Genomic DNA, 20,586 nt, shown 5'->3' with positions numbered 1-20,586 from the left:
ACCTACCTAAACATCCTATACACCTGTACGGGTACCTAAATTAATTAAGTTACCTAATTACCTTCTGAAGAATATTATATGTCTCAAGAGTAGAGTAATATGGAAATGTTTAAAGCTCAAAGGCACAGAACCTTGTCTGTATTAAAAAACATAGCTTTATATCAAACCAGGTGACCGAACCATAAAAATTAATTAATTATATTGTGTCAAAAAGCATTAAATATAGACCAACAGTAGTGCTACGGTTAGCATATGTTCTGGCGTCCACCGCCAAGAGTGCCTTGCAGTTACGGTGCACACCACTGCATCATCAAGCACTAGCCACCGTTGCCATGACAACTTGGTAGTTGGGACCAGTGTTGCCAACCTCGGAGAAATTCCCCGGACTCCTGTGGTTTGGAGTTTGGTTGGATACTGGAGTGCGGCAAAAAAAATGAGTGTGGCAAAAGTAAAATGAGTGCAGCAAAAGGGAAGTAAGTAAATGCAGCAATTAGCTACTTTGTGTACTATAATCAGTGCAAGGAAGACCGCTTTGTCAGATAACTGTAGCAAAAATAATTAGTTGTTTAAACACTATAGAACACATTTTTAGATTAGGTTAAAAATCCAACTGTTGAAAGAAATGAAAAATGCTGCACCAGCTGATCGTAGTCGTAGTGTCTTTAGGTTTTGCCAACTTATTTTCAAGCCTACACAAAAGGTACCTAATAAAAGCACACCGTTTTGTGTTGTTTGGTTGGAATATTGGAGTGTGGCAAAAAAAAAGACTGTGGCAGAAGTAAGTAAATGCACCAATTAGCTACTTTGCGTGCTATAACCAGTGCAAGGATGAAGCCCACTTTGTCAGGTAACAGCAGGAAAAAAATAATTAGTTAATTTATTGCAAGTGTGTGGGAATATGTGTCATAAGTGAAATAGGAATGGAGCACTGTGAACAATGACGGCACACAGCTTCTGTTTAATATATCGCAAGTATAGATGTGTATATCGTAAGTATCATAGTGTGGTTCACTTTCTATCTTCACATAACCATCGACCATATTTGCTGGCAAAGATCACAGCACAGTTGGAAGCCGATTGTTTCTAATCATCAGACGATACGCTTAATAATACATTGAGCTGGACATTCTTGTTTGCTTCAGAATCTTATTTGGTACAGAATCCGTATTTATACAATATCGATCTTGTCCTTCCAGAACATGAGTATATATTAGAGAGAGTCATATGAACATTGTGTATCAGCAATGAGGTCAAAATTATTCATTACTTTCTTCCAATTTTTATTTCTCGTGTATCTATAGGCCTACTCGTCACCAACCGATATTCCAGCAGCTTCGTCAACAACAGATGAGCGGCTCAGTCAAATATGTTCTTTTTTAATAAAAAATAGGATACGGCTGATCCATACGGGTGGGATGTCAACTTTCAGTACCATATCCAAAAGTCAATGATATAACTCTGACAACCGTTCCAGTTGGACCGACGTTTGAGGAACCCCTTAGAGCCTGGACTGACAACATCTACGGCCCGACAGGAATGTTGATGGCTATCGGAATGGGAGTCCTTCACATCAAGAGGTTTGACCTCAGCCTCCCATTGGACGCAGTGCCTGTAGACCTCACAGTCAACGCAATGATTGCTGTTGCCTGGGAAAATGCTACTGACAGGTCAGTTAGCCGAATCAATGAATGTTAGGCTTAATCTAATCAATACCTAATATCAATCCTTTATTCTTGCATGTCAAAGGAAAATTGAGAGCTATATATACTAGGTGGCGTTCGCAGAGGCATCCACAAAATTGAGCGGAGTCATCAAGGGTTCATATTATATTATATTATATTAGCTGTGGGGTAATAGCTCAGGAGTTCACCGGGTCTTTACATGGCAAAAGAAGGCTCTCAGAATTATGTTTGAAATTCCAGATAGGGTTAGTTAAATTGCAAAGCATTTTTTGCTAAAAATAGAATCATGACACTCTCTAATATTTTCATTTTTAACAATTTAGTTTCCGTTAAAGAGAATCTAACTAAATTTGTTCCTTGCAACTCAATCCATGGGCATATCACCAGACAATCAATTATATATTCCTCTAGCCAGGCTAACAAAATTTATCAAAAGTTATAAATATTTGCAAATAAAACTATTTAATAACTTCCAATAAATTTTAGAAATCAGGAAAGTATTCATTTGTATAGGTCAAAATTATCAGATTGGCTTACAAGTCGTGCTTTTTATTCAGTCGAGGAGTTTTTGCAGAATGTAGATTTTTCAACTCTTAAATGTGAAGCCAAGCAGTCTTGATGATTCTATGTTCTTGTTATGGTCCTTTCCCTTTTAATCTCAAAGTTTTTTATTATTGAGCGGAGCGAGCGAAGCTCTTATACGTCGACTTATATGCATTTCGTAATACGCAAACTCCTCCTAGACGGCTGAATCAATCGTTTTCAAATTTTGCATGGTGATAAAGACCATATCGGTGAGTGCCAACATCTATATGGCGTTAAAAAAGTCTCTCAGGAATCCGCCCCACTGGGTCTCAAAGTTTCAATGTAATCCTTATGGAAGCAGTATTTGACACATAAACAAAGACATATTTATTTATTTTATTACAATACTGCAAAACAGGATAAACCCAGTTACATTGTAGCATTAATATTTTAACTACAAAATCTTGACATGCATTATAAATAATAAATATGGTAAAAGTTCATCTTGCTGAATAAATTATAATTTTTAGTGTAATCACTCACAACAATACAATATATGACAAAAACGAACTAATATCAATAAATAACGTACAAATAAATATCTTAAAAAATAACATTGGCAATTATTTAAATATCTATAACAACAATAACAAATTAAATTAAATAAAATACAACAACAAAGTCTGAACAGAGTAATTAATTTAATAACAATAATTATTTGGTAGTATTTAAATATCTAAAAACGTATTTCCTGAACGTACTGTGACAGTTAAAAAATATGTCTATTTGGTCGTTATTAATTGTGTTAAAAAGCCTAACCATTGAGTTGAGCGGCGAACACATTCCAAGGTTCGTTCTAGAGAAGTGGGGGGAGAAGAGAAAACGCGAACGTGAATTGTGTCTGGGCAACATGAACCGCACACGGGACAGCAGCGCTGCGTCGTCGAGCTCACCACACACCAACCGCCTCAGATACAACATCATTGACACTTTACGCCTAGTACTCAACTGATCGATTTCAAACAGTGTGAGAAGTTCTGAGTACGGGACCAGCATCGTATAGTAACCAAATGTTTTGTAATAAAGAAATCTCAAGAACCTTCTTTGGACATCCTCTATGAGATCGGATAAATAGTTCACACTAGGATACCATACCACAGAAGCATATTCTAATCTTGACCTGACCAGTGAACAATATAACAGTTTAATACTTCTCTGATTAGTAAAAATGTTGCCCAACCTGCGGATAAGACCAACAATTGAGAAGGCAGTCTTACAAATGGAAATCACATGATCATTATATGTAAATCTGGAATCAAATATCACACCCAAGTCTCTAATTAAAGTTTTCCTCGAAAGAAGACTACCACCAATATTATAATTATGCATGATGAGGTTACTAGGGGTTTTCTTTGAATATGTTACAACAGAACATTTATCCACATGAAATTTTAGATTCTCACGACTCCAAAGAAACAATCGATCGATATCATCTTGTAGCATAACACAATCTTGTTGGTTGTTGACAATAGTGAATATTTTGAGATCGTCAGCATATAGAAGAAACTCGCAGTTTATTATCAAATCTTTTAAGCTATCAATGTACAAAATAAATAGCAAAGGTCCCAAATTTGAGCCCTGGGGCACACCTGAGTCTACATCAAATTGTTCTGATAGGTGTCCCTCAAAAGATACAAATTGTTTTCGACCCCTGAGATATGAACAGAAGAATTTTAAGAGTCCTTCAGAAAAACCGAAGTAGTTCAATCTCGAAAGTAAAGCCAGATGATCAACTTTGTCGAAGGCCTTCTCGAAGTCGGTGTAGATAACATCAACTTGATTACCACTATCAATAACAGGAATACAAAACTCAGAAAAATTTAACAGATTTGAATTAATGGATCTGCTGGGGAAAAATCCGTGCTGTTTTGAAGATAGAAATTTACTGACATGGCTGAACACTTTATGATGAAGAATTGATTCAAATACTTTAACAGGAGCAGACAAAATTGATATTGGACGATAATTCTTTATGATGTCTCTTCGGCCCTTTTTGAAAATGGGAATTATTTTAGCTTGCTTCCATTTCGTTGGGAAAACATTGCTGGTGATCGCGAGATTAAAAATAGCTAGAAGCGGTTCAACAAATAAATCTGCACAGGCTTTTAGAATATATGGCGGTATTCCATCTGGACCAAGAGATCTTTTAGGTTTGAGGTTTTTGAGTGCAGAGAGGACATCATGATACGAGACACAGGAGACATTGAGGCACGGGACGCCAGGCAGGGTCGGTGAGTGGAGCGCACGCCGACACAGGTCGTCGCTGCCCAGCTGACAAGGCTCGTACACAGACTTAAAGTAAGTAGCAAACTCGTCCGCTATGGCCCTCCCACCCTCCACAACTCTATCGTCCAATTTCATAACAGTTGGACTGTTATCATTAACTCTAAGACGTTTTACCACACTCCAAAATGTCTGAGGATTGCTCAACACATTGTTTTCTAAATTTGAAATGTATTCTTTATAGGCTGATTTAATATTTACTTTAATAGTACTTCTCACCAGTTTGTATTCATTTAATGTTTCAATCATGTTATACTTATTTAGCTTTCTCCTTAGCCTTTCTTTTCTTTTGATCAAGGATATTATGTTGTGATTAAACCAAACAGGATACTTTGAAATTGATTTTTTAGCTTTTGGAACAAACTTATCAAATACATTATATAATTTAGTATAAAAAAAATCAACAGATAAATTAACATCCTCAATAAGTCTAATTTCAGTCCAGTTTATTTTTTTTATTTCATTGTACAAACTTAAAAAATCGGCCTTTTTAAAATTATAGAAATAACCATTTTGATTAGGTTCTAGATCGTGATGAATACCCTTACAATCAAAACTGATAACTAAAGGTGGGTGGTGCTTATCAATATTTACAAGGGGACAGTTATCAACAGTCACATCTATACTATCTATGTCTGACAACACTAAATCTAAAGTTTTACCACTTTCATTTCTAACATCATTTTTAAGACTGAGATTTAGAATACTACAAAAAAATAATAGCTGTTTGCATGCATCATTTCCCAAGGCTAAATCACAACTATTACCACTAATTTGAAGATTGTAATCCCCCAACAACAAAATATTTTCATTACTAAAGTTATAGCTGTAAAATTGTTCGTAATAATTTAAATAAACATGCAAAGGAGAATTTGGTTGAAAATAAACATTAGAAATAATTAAACGTTTTTTGTTACGGAATTCAAGCAATACTGATACATTTTCTCCCTCATTTTCCAAATCAGACAATCTTGTCACTTTAATATTAGATGCAACAGCTATCAATACCCCTCCACCTCTAGATAACCCTGTACGCTGTTCACATCTATCCCGTCGAAACACCTGGTATCCGGGCGGAAACAACTCTGCACTTTTTACAGACTCATTTAACCATGTTTCAGTCAATGCTACCACATCCCAATTATTGGCAAACATGCCTAATCTAAACGTAGCAACTTTAGATCTTAAACCCCTTACGTTTTGATAATAAATACTTATTTGACTAGTCATTACTTAATATAAGATGTAGGATGAAATATTAATATAATAGTTGAAAATAAATAAGTAAAAATATTAAATAAATAAAGTAACGACAACATGCTAAAACGTGCAATTAGGGGTAAACATACATGCATATTCACTTGAGTTGCTCCAGATCTGCTTTCTCCGTGATGTGGATGGCATTGTCTTTATCTGTTTTCCGCAGGAAGATCTTCCCGGCACTCGTGATCCAGGCGTACTTGAAGTCATGGTCCGCTTTAAAGTTCCTCACATCGCTCCAGAGCTGACGCGTCTCTCTGCCGAGCGACAAGCTGATATAGATTGTCCCCTCGCTGTGATATCCGAGCTCCGTCGCTGCGATAGATTTCTTCACCCTGGTCCTCTTACGCATTTCCTCCATGTCAAAGCGACGACAGAACTTCACTATGATACCACGCGGGAGATCGGGCTTCTTGTCATTCTTGGACAGTCTGTGCGCGGCGTCGATCATGCTTGCGTCTAATTTGAAGTTAAGCGCGTTAGCTACCTGCTTCACCACGGAAATAATGTTCTCATTCTTTGTCTCAGGCACACCACTTATTTCAATACAGTTACTCCTAGAATATTGTTCACTGGCGATAACTCTTTTCTTTAAATCATTAACTGATTTATTAAGCGATATATTTTCACTTTTTAAAGCATCAATAAGCTCTTCGCAGGATACAATATTATTTGAATTTTTATTAATAGAGTCCTCACAGTCTTTTATTTTACCAAAACACATATCGAGAGAATCGCTTATATCTTTCTTGAACTGTTTAATATCGTCTTTCACACTAGTAATCTCGTTCAGACACTCATCATTGCCTAATTTAATTTTACGTACCTCTTCAAGCAATAGATTCAATTTATCGTCCATTGTTAAACTGTCAGGTTGACTTGAAGAACTATTGTTGCGAGTAATAGGCATTGTTGATCCTTCAGCTGGTCTTCTTATCAGTCGAACCAACCGTCCACGCTCGGCAACCAACCGGTTACGACGCTCCTAACCTCAAACTGTAACTACAGCTACAAATAACTATTTTGTACGGGTAAACAATATTTTAGCATGCGAATCAGACACTAACACGAAGTCCACGTTAGTTACTTAATATACATGCACAATCCACTATATAGATTTAACAAATTACCCGCACAAATTGTAACTAATTACGGAGCGATTTGTCGCGTGTCAGTCAGCTAGCATGTCATCCCCTCTCCTGATCATATGATCAGGACATATGATCAGCTGTTGACTTTTGAATGCAGTAGATAAATAAATAGCTGATAGCATTATTCCACAGATATTAGAACATAAACGGTGGTATGTATCATAAATATAACCAAATGACGACACTAGCTTGAGGTCCGTGACGTAGGAAGTGGTGAAGGTAGTAGTAAAGGTGAGCAGTCTGGAGTGTGGAAACTGTTTAAGCCGATTAGATTTAGGAAGGTAGGTATCTGCATTCCTAAAATTCTATGGGAAGGAAGGAAAACAGGTCCGTGACGTAGGAAGTGGTGATGGAAGTAGTCAAGGCGAACTGCCCGGAGTGTGGGAACTGTTTATGACGATTGGATTAAGGTATCTGATGCATTCCTAAAATTCTATGGGAAGGGAGGAAAACGGGTCCGCGACGTAGGAAGTGGTGAAGGAAGTAGTCAATGTGAGCTGTCCGGAGTGTGAAAACTGTTTATGACGATTAGATTTAGGTATCTGCATTCCTAAAATTCTATGGGAAGGGAGGAAAACGGGTCCGCGACGTAGGAAGTGGTGAAGGAAATAGTCAAGGCGAGCTGTCCGGAGTGTAGAAACTGTTTATGACTATTAGATTAAGGTATCTACAATCCTAAAATGCTATGGGACGGGAGGAAAACAGGTCTGCGATGTACGAAGTGTTGAAGAAAGTAGTCAAGGCGAGCTGTCTGGATTGTGGGATCTGTTTATGACCAATAGATTAAGGTATTTGCATTCCAATAATGGTAAGGGAAGGGAGGTAAACAGGTCCGTGACATAGGAAGTGATGAAGGAAGCAGTAAAGGCGAGTTTTTCGGAGTGTGGGAACTGTTTATGACGATTAGATTAAGGTATCTCCAATCCTAAAATGCTATGGAAAGGGAGGGAAACAGGTCCGTGACGTAGGAAGTGGTGAAGGAAGTAGTAAAGGCGAGTTGTCCGGAGTGCGGGATCTGTTTATGACCAATAGATTAAGGTATTTGCAATTCAATAATGCTAAGGGAAGGGAGGTAAACAGATCCATGACGTAGGAAGAGATGAAGGAAGTAGTAAAGGCGAGTTTTTCGGAGTGTGGGAACTGTTTATGACGATTAGATTAAGGTATCTTGGTATCTACAATCTTAAAATTCTGTGGGAGGAGAGGGAAACAGGTCTGCGACGTAAGAAGATATGAGGAAATAGTAAGGTGAGCAGTGTGGAGTTTGGGAACTGGAAACCGTTTGTAGCAGTTAGATTAATGCATCTGCAATGCTGAAATGCTATGAGAAGGGATGGAAGCATGTCCACGACATAGAAAATGGTGAAAGAAGTAGTAAAGGCTAGCAGTGCGGAGTGTGGGCAATGTTTGTGGCAATTCTATGGAAAGTGATGAAAACAGGTCCACGATGTAGGAAGTGGCTTAGGAAGTAGTAAAGTATGAACATATTGTGAGAACCGTCTGTGGCAGTTAGATTAATGTATCTGCAATTCTAAAATGCTACGAGAAGGGAAGGAAACAGGCCCCACGACGTAGGAAGTGGTGAAGGAAGTAGTAAAGGCTGGCAGTGCAGAGTGAGGGAACCGTTTGGGCAGTTAGATAAATGTATCTACTTAAATGCTATGAGAAGGGAAGGAAACAGGTCTATGACGTAGGAAATGGTCAAGGAATTAGTAAGGCTTGTAGTGCAGAGTGTGGGAACTGTCTTTGGCAATTAAATTAATGTATCTGCAATCCAAAAATGCCATAGGAAGAGAGGGAAACAGATCCACGACGTAGGGGGTGGTGAAGGAAGTAGTAAAGGTGGGCAGTGTTGAATGTGGGAATGGATTAATGTATCTGCAATGCTAAAATGCTATGGGAAGAGACTGTAGACTGTAGGTTAAAATGATTATGAAGCACGAATCGTTACATACTGTATTTCGATACGTATTCAATCGTTTACAGTAGAAATTTACAACTGAGTTGAGAACAGCTGAGTTTTACTCCATAGAGGCTAAAAACGAATTTTATTCCCTAAAGAGTAAAAGCTACTTTAGACCCGCAACGCATGCATCAATGACGACTGTTTTTACTGCAGTATGACAAAAATAATATAATATGAACCCTTGAAGACTCCGCTCAATTTTGTGGATGCATCTGCGAACACCACCTAGTTACTGATGCTTTATCCTTTTAAGATTCTTTTAACTTTATTTTAAAATTTTCTGTACCCTATTTAATATTTTATATAACATAAGTAACAAAACATGTTGACCTTGTCTATTGTAATGTTTATATTACCAAATGACAATAAAGATTTATTATATTATTATTATTGTTTTTGTCCTACTGCAGTAAAAACAGTTGTTTTTAATGCATGCGTTGCGGGTCTAAAGTAGCATTTTTAATATTTAGGGAGTAAAAATCTTTTATAGGTTCTGAGTTCTGGGTTCTGACATAAATTCTATGAGGTTCTGACATAAATCTGTTATGGAGTAAAAATCAGCTGTTGTCAACTCAGTAAATTTTGATTGCAAACGATTGCATGTATCGAAAATATGTATCGATTCGTGCTTCGTAATCATTTTAACATATAGTCTACTGTCTCTTCCCGTAGCATTTTAGCATTGCAGATACATTAATCCATTCCCACACTCAACACTGCTCACCTTTACTACTTCCTTCACCACCCCTACATCGTGGACCTGTTTCCCTCTCTTCCCATAGCATTTTAGGATTGCAGATACATTAATGTAATAGCCAAAGACGGATCACACACTATGCTCATACTTTTACTACTTCCTAAGCCACTTCCTACGTCGTGGACCTGTATTCATCACTTTCCATAACATTTTAGTATTTTAGATACGTTAATCTAATTGCCCCAAACATTCCCACACTCCGTATACTGCTAGCCTTTACTACTTCTTTCACCATTACCTACAGGGCCGAACTTACCTAGGGGCGGATGGGGCGAGCGCCCGGGGCACCCGGGCCTAGGGGGGCCCCGAAGGGGCCCCTTGCACAGTAGTTTTTATTAATATCTTCGAAAATTAATCAGACACTTACCGAATGATATTCTTTTTTAACAGCTTTATTGTCGTTATCCTATATTTAAGGTTATTGTTAGGTGAATTTTAAGGTATTACTAGGACCAAAATTCTTGACTCTGAGGGACTTTTCATCAGGGTTGCACTGGGCCCCGCGCTTAGACCTAGTTTACACGAGCATAGCTGCTAGGCTGTGACGGACCAGTTTGAGTTTCAATGAAGCCGTTCACACAAACCTACGGCCGCGGTGATCGAGTTGAAGGGGGCCCCTTCGCTTGGGGCAAAAAATACAATAAATAATATGAAAACTCTTGTCCTAACGTAGAACGTAACTTGTACAATTGTGTTGGGGTTAAATGGAGATTCAATTGAGATCTAATACTTTTGAAAAATAAAAACATTGTTTGAAAAATATGTTTTATTTTTATTAGATTTTATTCTTTTACCTCTAAGTATATGCCATTCACGATTTTAAGGGGCAGGAGTATTATATTAACCATTCAATTAAAAGGTTTTATAAAATAGTAATTAAGTTATACGTCGAAATTCGGATCTTCAATTTAGTCGATAGAGTCAAAATCATACAGCGCCAGTAGGATAAAAAATCTATATAGACATTTTATGACAACTAGGGTCGTCTGATGTCGTGTAGTCCTATTCCGCCCGAGTTTTATTTTGCCCGGAGCCTAATTACTCCCAATTCGCCCGCGGTCCCAGATTAACCCCTATAATCCTCAGCTCTACCTGCGTCAGTAGTCCTATTCCATCCACGGAGGCGAAGCCCCGCCTCCTAGGACCCCACCCACCCCCAGATAATGTAGCTATATAAAAGCCCTCCCCTACCCATCACCCCTACCACTTTATAATCTGGAACTTTCCTTTGGGTTGAAACGCTTCAACAGTTATCTATATTGATAAATGCTTACGACATAACAGATTAATAAAATTGACTGTCCATGAACTGTTAGTTACTGTACGGTAACTGTATGTTTCTGTACGGCAAGCAGAAACATATGATAACACTGCAATCCAAGACATGGCCAAACAAAGGCCACTAGTTAGCTGCTTCTAGTGTTAAATTTCCAACTGCACACCTTTGAGTTTTCTTTATTATACAATGTAAATAATTCGCCTATTGGGTCTGATGATGATTGGAGTGTCGAATCAAACTCGATCACCATTTGCCATCTTTTATGTATATTTATCGTCTGGTGAGATAATAGTATAAGAGCACAAATATATATATTAAGTGTTATTAGACGTTTTTTTTCTTTTCGTATACAATGTAATATAGTAGTTTACGCAAGGAATACGTTAAGATAGTGTCGTTTACTTTATTTACGCAAGTTGCGTACACTACTTCAGTGTTACTGTATTTTGGAGTAGTGACAGTGTAAATGGACCAAAAAGTAATGACAATGTAAAGAAAAATATTGTTCGTAACTCGTCCTAAAACTAATATTTTAGTGCATTATGAAAACGCTGCTCCCTCGATATTTAAAATCTACGTTTTCAAACAACAGTAATGAAAACATTGATGAAGACTTAGTATAACCTAAAATAATGCGGTCTTATTTTGAAACAATCAAAGGGTTATTTTCACAGAATGATGGTTGTTAGACAGTTATGCTTGTTTAAATTAAAATGAAAATGTACTACATCTTATGAATCCTCGTTTGAGCATTTAAATTCGTCAAGTACGGTATACAAATTATTCTCTAACCATAGAGAAGAAACAATTTAACCTCGACTTCAGTATTAATAAAGAAAGAGATGTATTACGAAAAATTGTTTGACAAGGAAAATGTTATTCAAGATATTGTTTACATACCTTTGCCACGGTTATGTTGTCTTCTCGTCGAACCCTCTTCTTTGCGTTAGCAATAGCTTTTTTCACTTCTAACTTTGCAACGTCTGGAATACACTGATGAGCTTCTTCCCTCAACACTACTTCTTCCTTAACAATCACCTTTCCGAGACAACCTCCGTTAAACGATTTACTACACCACCAGATCACTTCACCAGATTTATTCTCGCGTTTTTTAATAGCCATACCCGTTGTAAATAAGACTAAGCGCACCTCTATTAGTAGTTGTGTACTCCATCGCGATGTGTAACAGTCAACGGCACATATGGAAATGAGATTTAGCTCTCATCTCCCTAAAAAGAAGCATACCGATGACGAATCCTGAATGACCACCCTCTCTTGGAAAAATGCGAAACTCTGCTATTTCTCCCCTGTTATTTCTCACGGACAACGCTTGGACATTCCAAGTCAACATCCCTCGCGCTTCATTCACATCCTGTCTGGTTATTAATAAGAAAATATTGTCGTAGGTAAAGTAGTGTACGCAACTCGCGTAAAAAGAGTAAACGACACTATCTTAACGCATTCCTTGCATAAACTACTACATTACATTGTATATGAAAAGTAAAAAAAGATAGTCTAATAACACTTAAAACTTTTGTGCTCTTATACTGTTATCTCATCAGACGATAAATTTACATAAAAGATAGCAAATGGTGATCGAGTTCGATTCGACACTCCAATCATCATCAAACCCAATAGGTGAATTATTTACATTGCATAATAAAGAAAACTCAAAGGTGTGCAGTTGGGTATTTAACACTAGAAGCCGCTAACTAGTGGCCTTTGTTTGGCCATGTCTTGGATTGCAGTGTTATCTATCATATGTTTCTGTTTGTCGTTAAACGCAATATTTTAAATAATTAAATTGCTTATTTGCACATTTTGGATAGGGAGACAAACATACAGTAACTAACAGCACATAGGTAGCAAATTTTATTAATCTTTTATGTCGTAAACATGTATCAATATCACTGTTGAAGCGTTTCAACGCAAAGGAAAGTTCCAGATTATAAAGATTTAACATATCTTTACAACGGCTACATCAATAAGGGCACATGCCCCTTTATATTTTAATGCTTAAAACTTCGTGTTTAAACTTTACATTAATATAAAGGAAATTCGCTTGGTTTGTCTTGTTGGGTTTGTTTGTTTGAGGTTTTTGCCGAAGCAATCTCTGGTCTGGTTTGTCAAATAAATATTTTAAGCTTAAATAACCGTGTAGTCGGAGGTGGATAACGGGGTGATGGGTGGGGGAGGGCTTTTACATAGTTGGGGGTGGGTGGGGTCCTCCGTGGATGGAATAGGACTCCTGACGCAGGTAGAGCTGAGGATTATAGGGGATAATCTGGGACCGCGGGCGAATTGGGAGTAATTAGGCTCCGGGCGAAATAAAACTCGGGCGTAAAAAAGCGCTCAACAAGCAGCTGCAACAATAAATGATAATGAGCTGATAAGGGATCCTGTCTAGTCCATCGAAGTATATAACACAACTGGAACACCGGGTAGATAGGAGATTTGGGATAAAAAGCGCGCCGTCTCAGCAACCGTCCCCCACCACAAAGGGGGACTCGACGCAGATATGTCAGTTCCTCAAGCCGTGCACGCGGTTTTTAATACGCTCCTGACCGTGAATACAATAGGTTGACTGCAATTAAAGTTATATATTCGGAATCTGTATTAACTGCAGAATCTGATAGTATAAATATAATCTTAATTAAATCGTTATTCGAATTTTAACAACTAAAAATGTTAAACAAATATCACACCTTGACATGAAAAAGTTACTAAGCGAGGATTTTTTTTATTTTTTGGTCAGAAGCAAACTTCAAGCGACAAAATTGTAGCTAATGAGATGATCTTCAGCAAATGGCGAGTGGAATCTGGCTTACCTTAAAGACTACACACCAAACGTGCTACTAGTTTTAATTTAAAGTAATTCTAATTATAGCTGGATTCAAATTTCCAAATTTGTCAGCTAACAAATTAAAATAAAAAGTTAATTCAAGTATAGTTTGTGGGAGAGTTCTTTTATAAGTTCCATTTTAGCAAACAACTTTCTACAACCTCTTATTGTTTAGCTATGGTGGCAGAGGTTGTCGGGGTGGTGGTCGTAGATTTCTTTATTGTTGTATGACAAATTATACCTTTTCAAGTACACTGTGTATCTGAAGAGTTTTTTAGACTTTATATCACTTGCGAGTTCTTGGCTAAACTCCTGATCAATGAGTGATTTAGTTAAATATTACTTTGAATCTTGTTTATTTATTTGTTATGTTTGCTGTTTTCTTTTACAGAATCAGTTCCCTCCCAGTTTACAACTTTACTACATCACCAAGAAATCCTGTGATATGGAAGAGGATGAGCAGTACCATATACCAATGGTTCCATGCTTATCCGTTTGAACAATGTATATGGTATCCATTTGTTATGTCTCCCCCTACAAAATCGTTGGAAAGAATAGGAGAGTTCTTTCTTCACAAGATACCTGGTCACATATTTGACAGGATTGCCGTGGCAACAGGCAAGGAACCCAGGTACAGTACTATGGTTAAAATCCTCTATTATCCTGTATTTTACCATTGACTCATCATAATACCACGTAAGTTTAAATGTTTTATGTTTTACTAGCTGTGTGCCCGTTCTACGCACAGGGATCTTATAGTAGTCAGTTGAATGTGACAAAAATCACACAATGTTGGGTTTTTGGACATTTGTAATTTTATTTCTTAAGTAGGTAGGCCACATTCTATGGAAAAGTACCGGTATCAAGGATCGTTGTCGAAAAGGTTGTTATGAATAAATAGGTAGGCGAACGTACACAAGAGATGGGCTATGAGCCTATTGGCTGTATGGTCCAGCGATTGCATCACACGGTGAGTAGAAACAGAAAGTGACACATTGGAAAAGCGAGTTTAGCATCATCCATAAACCTCTGTTACAATCACCCACTGCAGATGTGATTTTTTTTAATTTTACCTACACTTTACACAATCGCCATTGAAGCGCCGTCAATAAGTGGAAACTTTGTTTGTAAGCTATTGGCGAATATCATTTAAGTGTCCCAGCCCTATACAACACTGATTCAAGGATTTTTTTCTGGTTATCAAAACTCAAGAACAATTTTATACACAAAGAATTTCTGGTTCCTAACCTGGATGATGCCTAGTTATTTAATTTCATTTACGGTTACACTAATAATATTGCACTTGCGATTAATTAAAAATGTTATGTAAGAAAAACGTTTTTAATCTCACTTGGTTGGGATTTACTTTCAAAACGTGATCAGAAATGGTTGCGGTATTTGTAAACAACATTTGTAAACAAATCAGTGACAGCTAGAAAAAATAATCTTGATCCGAACAGCTGTTCGCCATTTCATAGATAATTATGTGATAAAAATTGAACGAAAATTTGACAAAAGTCGCACAAAACTGCATTTTTGAACGTCCCTAATTTTATTTACAAAGTAGTGAGGCCATATTTTAATGGCTAAAGACACTCTCCCCAATCCAGTAAATACATTAAAATGACTTGGACCTTGATAGGTACTCTCGTTTTCATGGATAAGATTGCGTAAAATGCCATCTTGAGTGTTACAGACAGAAAGACAGACAGACAGACAGACAGAAATAGAGATAAGACTTGTTTCTGCTTCTTTAATGTATAGCCTAAAACATAAAAATGACCTAAACATATATAATTCTGAGCAATGTACAGACAAAACTCTAATTTTATTTATATAGATACAATGTTCAAACCTAATTTTAAGGCCATGAGCTTTTCCCTATCCGTTGACTTATCATTTGTTTCATAGTTTCATTCATCAACAGATAATTAACCTATGTTTTAGACTGACTAAAGTTTACAACAAACTATCAATGCTAAGAGGGAAATTGGATTACTTCCTTTTCGGCACATGGGAGTTCGTTAATGAAAATACTGAATTGTTGAGGAATAAGCTCTCTGAGGAGGACAAGAAGTTATTCCCATATGACATATCAGTGGTTGATATCGGTGAATACATTCTACTTTCAAGATTAGGTGTAAAGTACTTCTACTTGAAGGAGAAACTGGAAAACATGCCTAAAGCAGAGAGGAAACAATCCTGGTAGGAATGTTTATTGTTCTTTATAGTAAAGTTAGTTAACCTTGGATTATTTTGTATATACATATAATTTTTTTAACCCATTTATTTAGAAATCACACTGGTGGTTTTAATAGCATAGTTAATTATCAATTGCATTCATGCACTTAGTTCATTAAATATGCAAATATTACAATTAACAATGCAACAGATCCATCAATGGCGACAGACCATCCTTTGTTATCTAACAAATCTACAGATCGGTGTTAGAACAGAATGAGTTGTAACTGTAACTCTAGCCCCAACTCAAGTCACTGTGGCAGAGAGCCCTAGATTATATAAACAATCATCAGATCTGGTGTTATTGAATGAGTCATAGCTGTAGACCTACTCTAACTCTAGCCCTAACTCCAGTCACTGGAACAGACAGTCCTAGAGTTAACTAACAATAATCAGGTTCTGCTGTTAGAGTTAAATGGGATCTAACTATAACTCTAGCCCCAACTCAAGTCACTGTGGCAGAGAGCCCTAGATTATATAAACAATCATCAGATCTGGTGTTATTGAATGAGTCATAGCTGTAGACCTACTCTAACTCTAGCCCTAACTCCAGTCACTGGAACAGACAGTCCTAGAGTTAACTAACAATAATCAGGTTCTGCTGTTAGAGTTAAATGGGATCTAACTATAACTCTAGCCCCAACTGTCACTGATCACTCTTACCTCAGTTCTTATCAGTCAGCCGATGCGAGCAGACGTAGTTTCCTCGTGAGTCCAGCGTGTCGGCCTGCATGCCCGTATGCCCGTATTAACTTGCCGCTACGTTACATTATACGCAACTTTAAAGTTTGTTTGATTTTATTCTGCTGAAGTTTTACTTTTACATATTTGCTTTTGTGTCTGTTATAATTGTGAGAGAAAATGAGCTGCCCGAAGTGTAACCGTGACATCGCGAATGCCAAAGATGTTATAAAGTGCGTGGAATGTAACTTTAGCTACCACGCGTCGTGCAGTCGTATACGTACTCTCGCTAAACTGACAGCGATGTCGTCGCGTAGTGTAACTACTTGGAAGTGCGATGACTGTGCACAGGATACATCCTCGCTCTCCAGCAGCAAGTCAGACCAGGAACAGCCCAAGGTAACTGATCTTCTGTTGTCCATGAAACAATACATGGAAAAACACTTCGAAACTGTTGAGAAACAGCTGGCAACACTTCAGGCGTCACACGAAGAAATGAAGGGCCGGATGGGCGTGATTGAGAGTGAAAGTGCGTTGTTGAAGGAGCAAGTAGACGTTCTAAAGAAAGAAAACAACGTATTAGTGAGTAAGGTTGACAGTCTGGAGCATGAGTTGGCTGATATTCAGCAATATACACGTAACCACAATATCGAAATAAGAGGGATTCCCCTTACGAGAAATGAAGATGTCTACCTGATTCTCCAAGCAGTGGCGCGGGCTCTGGGCGTCGAGTACAGTCGGGATGCCATCTCCATTGCCCACCGACTTCCAGTGCCAAGAGGGAAGTCCTTCTTTCCCAGTATTGTGGCGCAGTTTGTCTCCAGGACCACTAGAGCGGCGTGGATCAACGCAGCGAGGAAATCTAACATCACCACGACAGACCTAGCAGCTACCCTGCGTCCCGGACCTGTTTATGTACTGGAGCACCTCACGGTCCGCAACAAGAAGCTACTAGCCTACGCTAAGGACAAGTTGGAAAATGGTCTTCTTACTTACGCTTGGGCGCGGGATGGTAAGGTATTCGTCCGGAAGACGGCTGAATCAAAAGCGCGGCGTGTAACAACACAGGAGGAGGTGAATGAGGTCGCAGGAACAGCGGAGGTCGCAGGAGCACCGGGGGAGGTCGCAGGTGTACCGGGGGAGGCCGCAGGAGCACCGGAGGTCAACGAGGTGTCGGAACAACAGACGTCATAGAGAGGCATGCTTGTGGAGCAACGCAGTACAGTGTGAGATTCATTATTTATATATAGCCTATACCTTATTTGCCAGTCACTTACTTTTATTTAGCATAATTTGATAATTGAGCATGAAAAAAAATCATTATCATATTAAAATCTTGTTATGATTAGGTATAATTGTTTTTGTTACTACTTAAGATAAATATATACTATAGGCTATATTTTTATTATTATTTATTTATATTTAAATCAATTATTTGAAGTAGGCTATACTTTTTTTTATTGAGCATGCACAATAATTCAATTTTTCTGAAAGGATACCAGAAAAATATTTATTTTTGCCTATTAACTTTAAGTTATTACAGCATGATTACTAGCACTCAACTTGCATGACAAATTGTGTTTACATTATTATGTATTTATTTTCCATGCATGATGTTTGCCAGGTTAACATAGAACATCACTAGGCTAATTGAGCATGCAACACGAGACCCTATATTGTTAGATTGTAAGCATTATGATACAAAAAATAATAAAAAATAAATAAATAAAAAATAAAATAATTATTGTAAAGTTGTAATGCAGAATAATGATGTTGCATGCTTTCAGAAACTTTTTTCCTTCTGAGTAATTTAAAATATATTGGAAATGTAAACCGTCAATAATTTGCTTGAAGTTTTTTAGTTGCGAAAGAAATTTCGTTCAAAGACGATGTTTCTCATATAATTAAAATGTACATGTAATGTTTTGTATTTTTGCGTAAACTAGTTTCTTTTTCTTCATTATCATTTACTTTTCATGATTTTTATATTTTAGGATCGCTAGTAATTCCATGCAATAAGTATTAACAATTTACATTTTTTCATACTGTGGTATCTTTAATGGCAGTTGGGTAATAGCAGGTCGGATGTGCTTTGTGATGATTGACGAGGAGCAGGACGATCTATTAACTTACCGCAATGTTAGTGAATATGTATATGATGAGTTTTCTAATTTTAAGTTTTTTTCTGAGATTAATCATAACCTAAAGGATAACTTTACCTTATTTAATTTAAATGTTAGGAGCTACAGCAGAAACTTTGATGAAGTTCTAATACTTTTAGATTCGTATGATAAAAAATTTGATATTATTGTTTTAACTGAGACTTGGACGGATGGTAGTTGTGTGCCTGTGAGTATGGATGGGTATGATGTTATTGTGAGTAAGGAGAGTAGAAATCAGAATGATGGTGTGATTGTGTATGTGAGTAAGAGTTTTTGTGTGAGTCATGAGGAAGTTAGATTACACGGCGCTACAACTATTAAAGTAGATGTATCGCTTGACGGGGGGAACGGGCTCTCGCTGCTCGCAGCTTATCGCAGTCCATCGTCGAATCTTAATCAGTTTATTGATGACCTTGAGTCTTATCTTGACAGCGATGACCTGGTCGGGCGGTGTTGGCTGGTTGGTGACCTCAATTGTTGCATTCTCCCTGGAAATGAAGATCCATTGTCGCAGCGTTACCTCGATGTTATGTATGGAGCTGGCTTTACATCATGTATTAATAATCCAACAAGAGTTACACATAACTCAGAGAGCTGCATTGACCACATTTTTACAAATAATAAAAATATTAGCGATGTGAAATCTGCGATAATCAAAACATCGATAACCGATCACTTCATAACTGTTGTGTCAGCTGATATAAATGTCCGTAGATTAAATACAAATAGTGTAAACCGAAGCTTTGTATGTGTTGACTTGGGGGTCGCCAAACAACTGTTGAGCTGTCATGTCTGGTCCTCTGTACTTGCTACTGAAGATGTCGATGAGGCGTGTGATGCATTTGTGCGACAGCTGCAAGATATCACACTCAAAGCAACATCAAATAAATATTTTTCTTCGAAAAATACTAAATTAAAACCTTGGATCACCGCTGGCCTTGTAAAATCAATTCGTGTGAGGGACAAGATTAGTAAACAACTAAAAAAACAACCATTTAATCAGGCCTTAAAAGATCATTTTTCAAGATATAGAAACATTTTAAATATGTCAATTAAAAGAGCAAAAGAAATGTATTACCAAAAAAAGATTGATGAGTCGAAAAATAATAATAGACTTTTATGGAAAAACTTAAATGAAATTATTGGAGTGAAAAAGAGAAATGATGAGTTTCCCATTAAGAGTTTCATTCCTGAGGATAGGTTTCCTGATCAGACAAGCATTGAACAAGTTTGCAATACTTTCAACGAGTATTATGTAAATGTAGGTGCCAACCTAGCCCGCGCTGTCCCGCCGGTACTTGAGCCAGTGATCAATGATGATGACTATACGACTGACACTGTCTTCCGGCTGTTGCCTGTCACGGAGGCGGAACTTGGTAGTGTTGTTATGAGCATAAGGGGTGGGTCTGCTCCTGGTGCTGATAAAATTCCAACAAAAATGATCAAAGATAACTTTATTGAACTAAAACAACCTCTTCTGCAAATAATTAACAACTGCTTACTCCAAGGTAAATTTCCCAGTATATTGAAAGTGGGAAAAGTCTTGCCTATATATAAAGGAGGAGAGAAAACACAATGTGTTAACTATAGACCAATTACTTTGGCTAGCGTCATTGCTAAGATAATAGAGAAGTGCGTTAGAATTCAGTTTGAAAACTACTTAATACAGTCTAATATTCTCTTTGATAAACAATTCG

The 20,586-nt window shown here is 37.4% G+C and overlaps 1 protein-coding gene across 2 annotated transcripts in view; it reads left to right on the top strand.

Moving 5' to 3' along the window:
* LOC129004118 (fatty acyl-CoA reductase wat-like) overlaps positions 1–20,586 on the top strand; it is a 29,153-nt gene that overhangs the window by 6,474 nt on the left and 2,093 nt on the right. For both annotated transcript variants that reach the window (XM_054432553.1, XM_054432552.1), the window contains exons 6-8: positions 1,475–1,667; positions 14,197–14,436; positions 15,753–16,010. In XM_054432553.1, the coding sequence (XP_054288528.1) occupies positions 1,475–1,667; positions 14,197–14,436; positions 15,753–16,010 (691 nt within the window). The remainder of the gene's footprint in view (positions 1–1,474; positions 1,668–14,196; positions 14,437–15,752; positions 16,011–20,586) is intronic.

This window comes from Macrosteles quadrilineatus, unplaced genomic scaffold (assembly GCF_028750875.1).
Source record: "Macrosteles quadrilineatus isolate MER2022 unplaced genomic scaffold, UCM_ALF_1.0 Scaffold_9__3_contigs__length_116548681, whole genome shotgun sequence".
Lineage (NCBI taxonomy): Eukaryota > Metazoa > Arthropoda > Insecta > Hemiptera > Cicadellidae > Macrosteles > Macrosteles quadrilineatus.
This window is presented reverse-complemented; position numbering and strand designations above follow the sequence as displayed.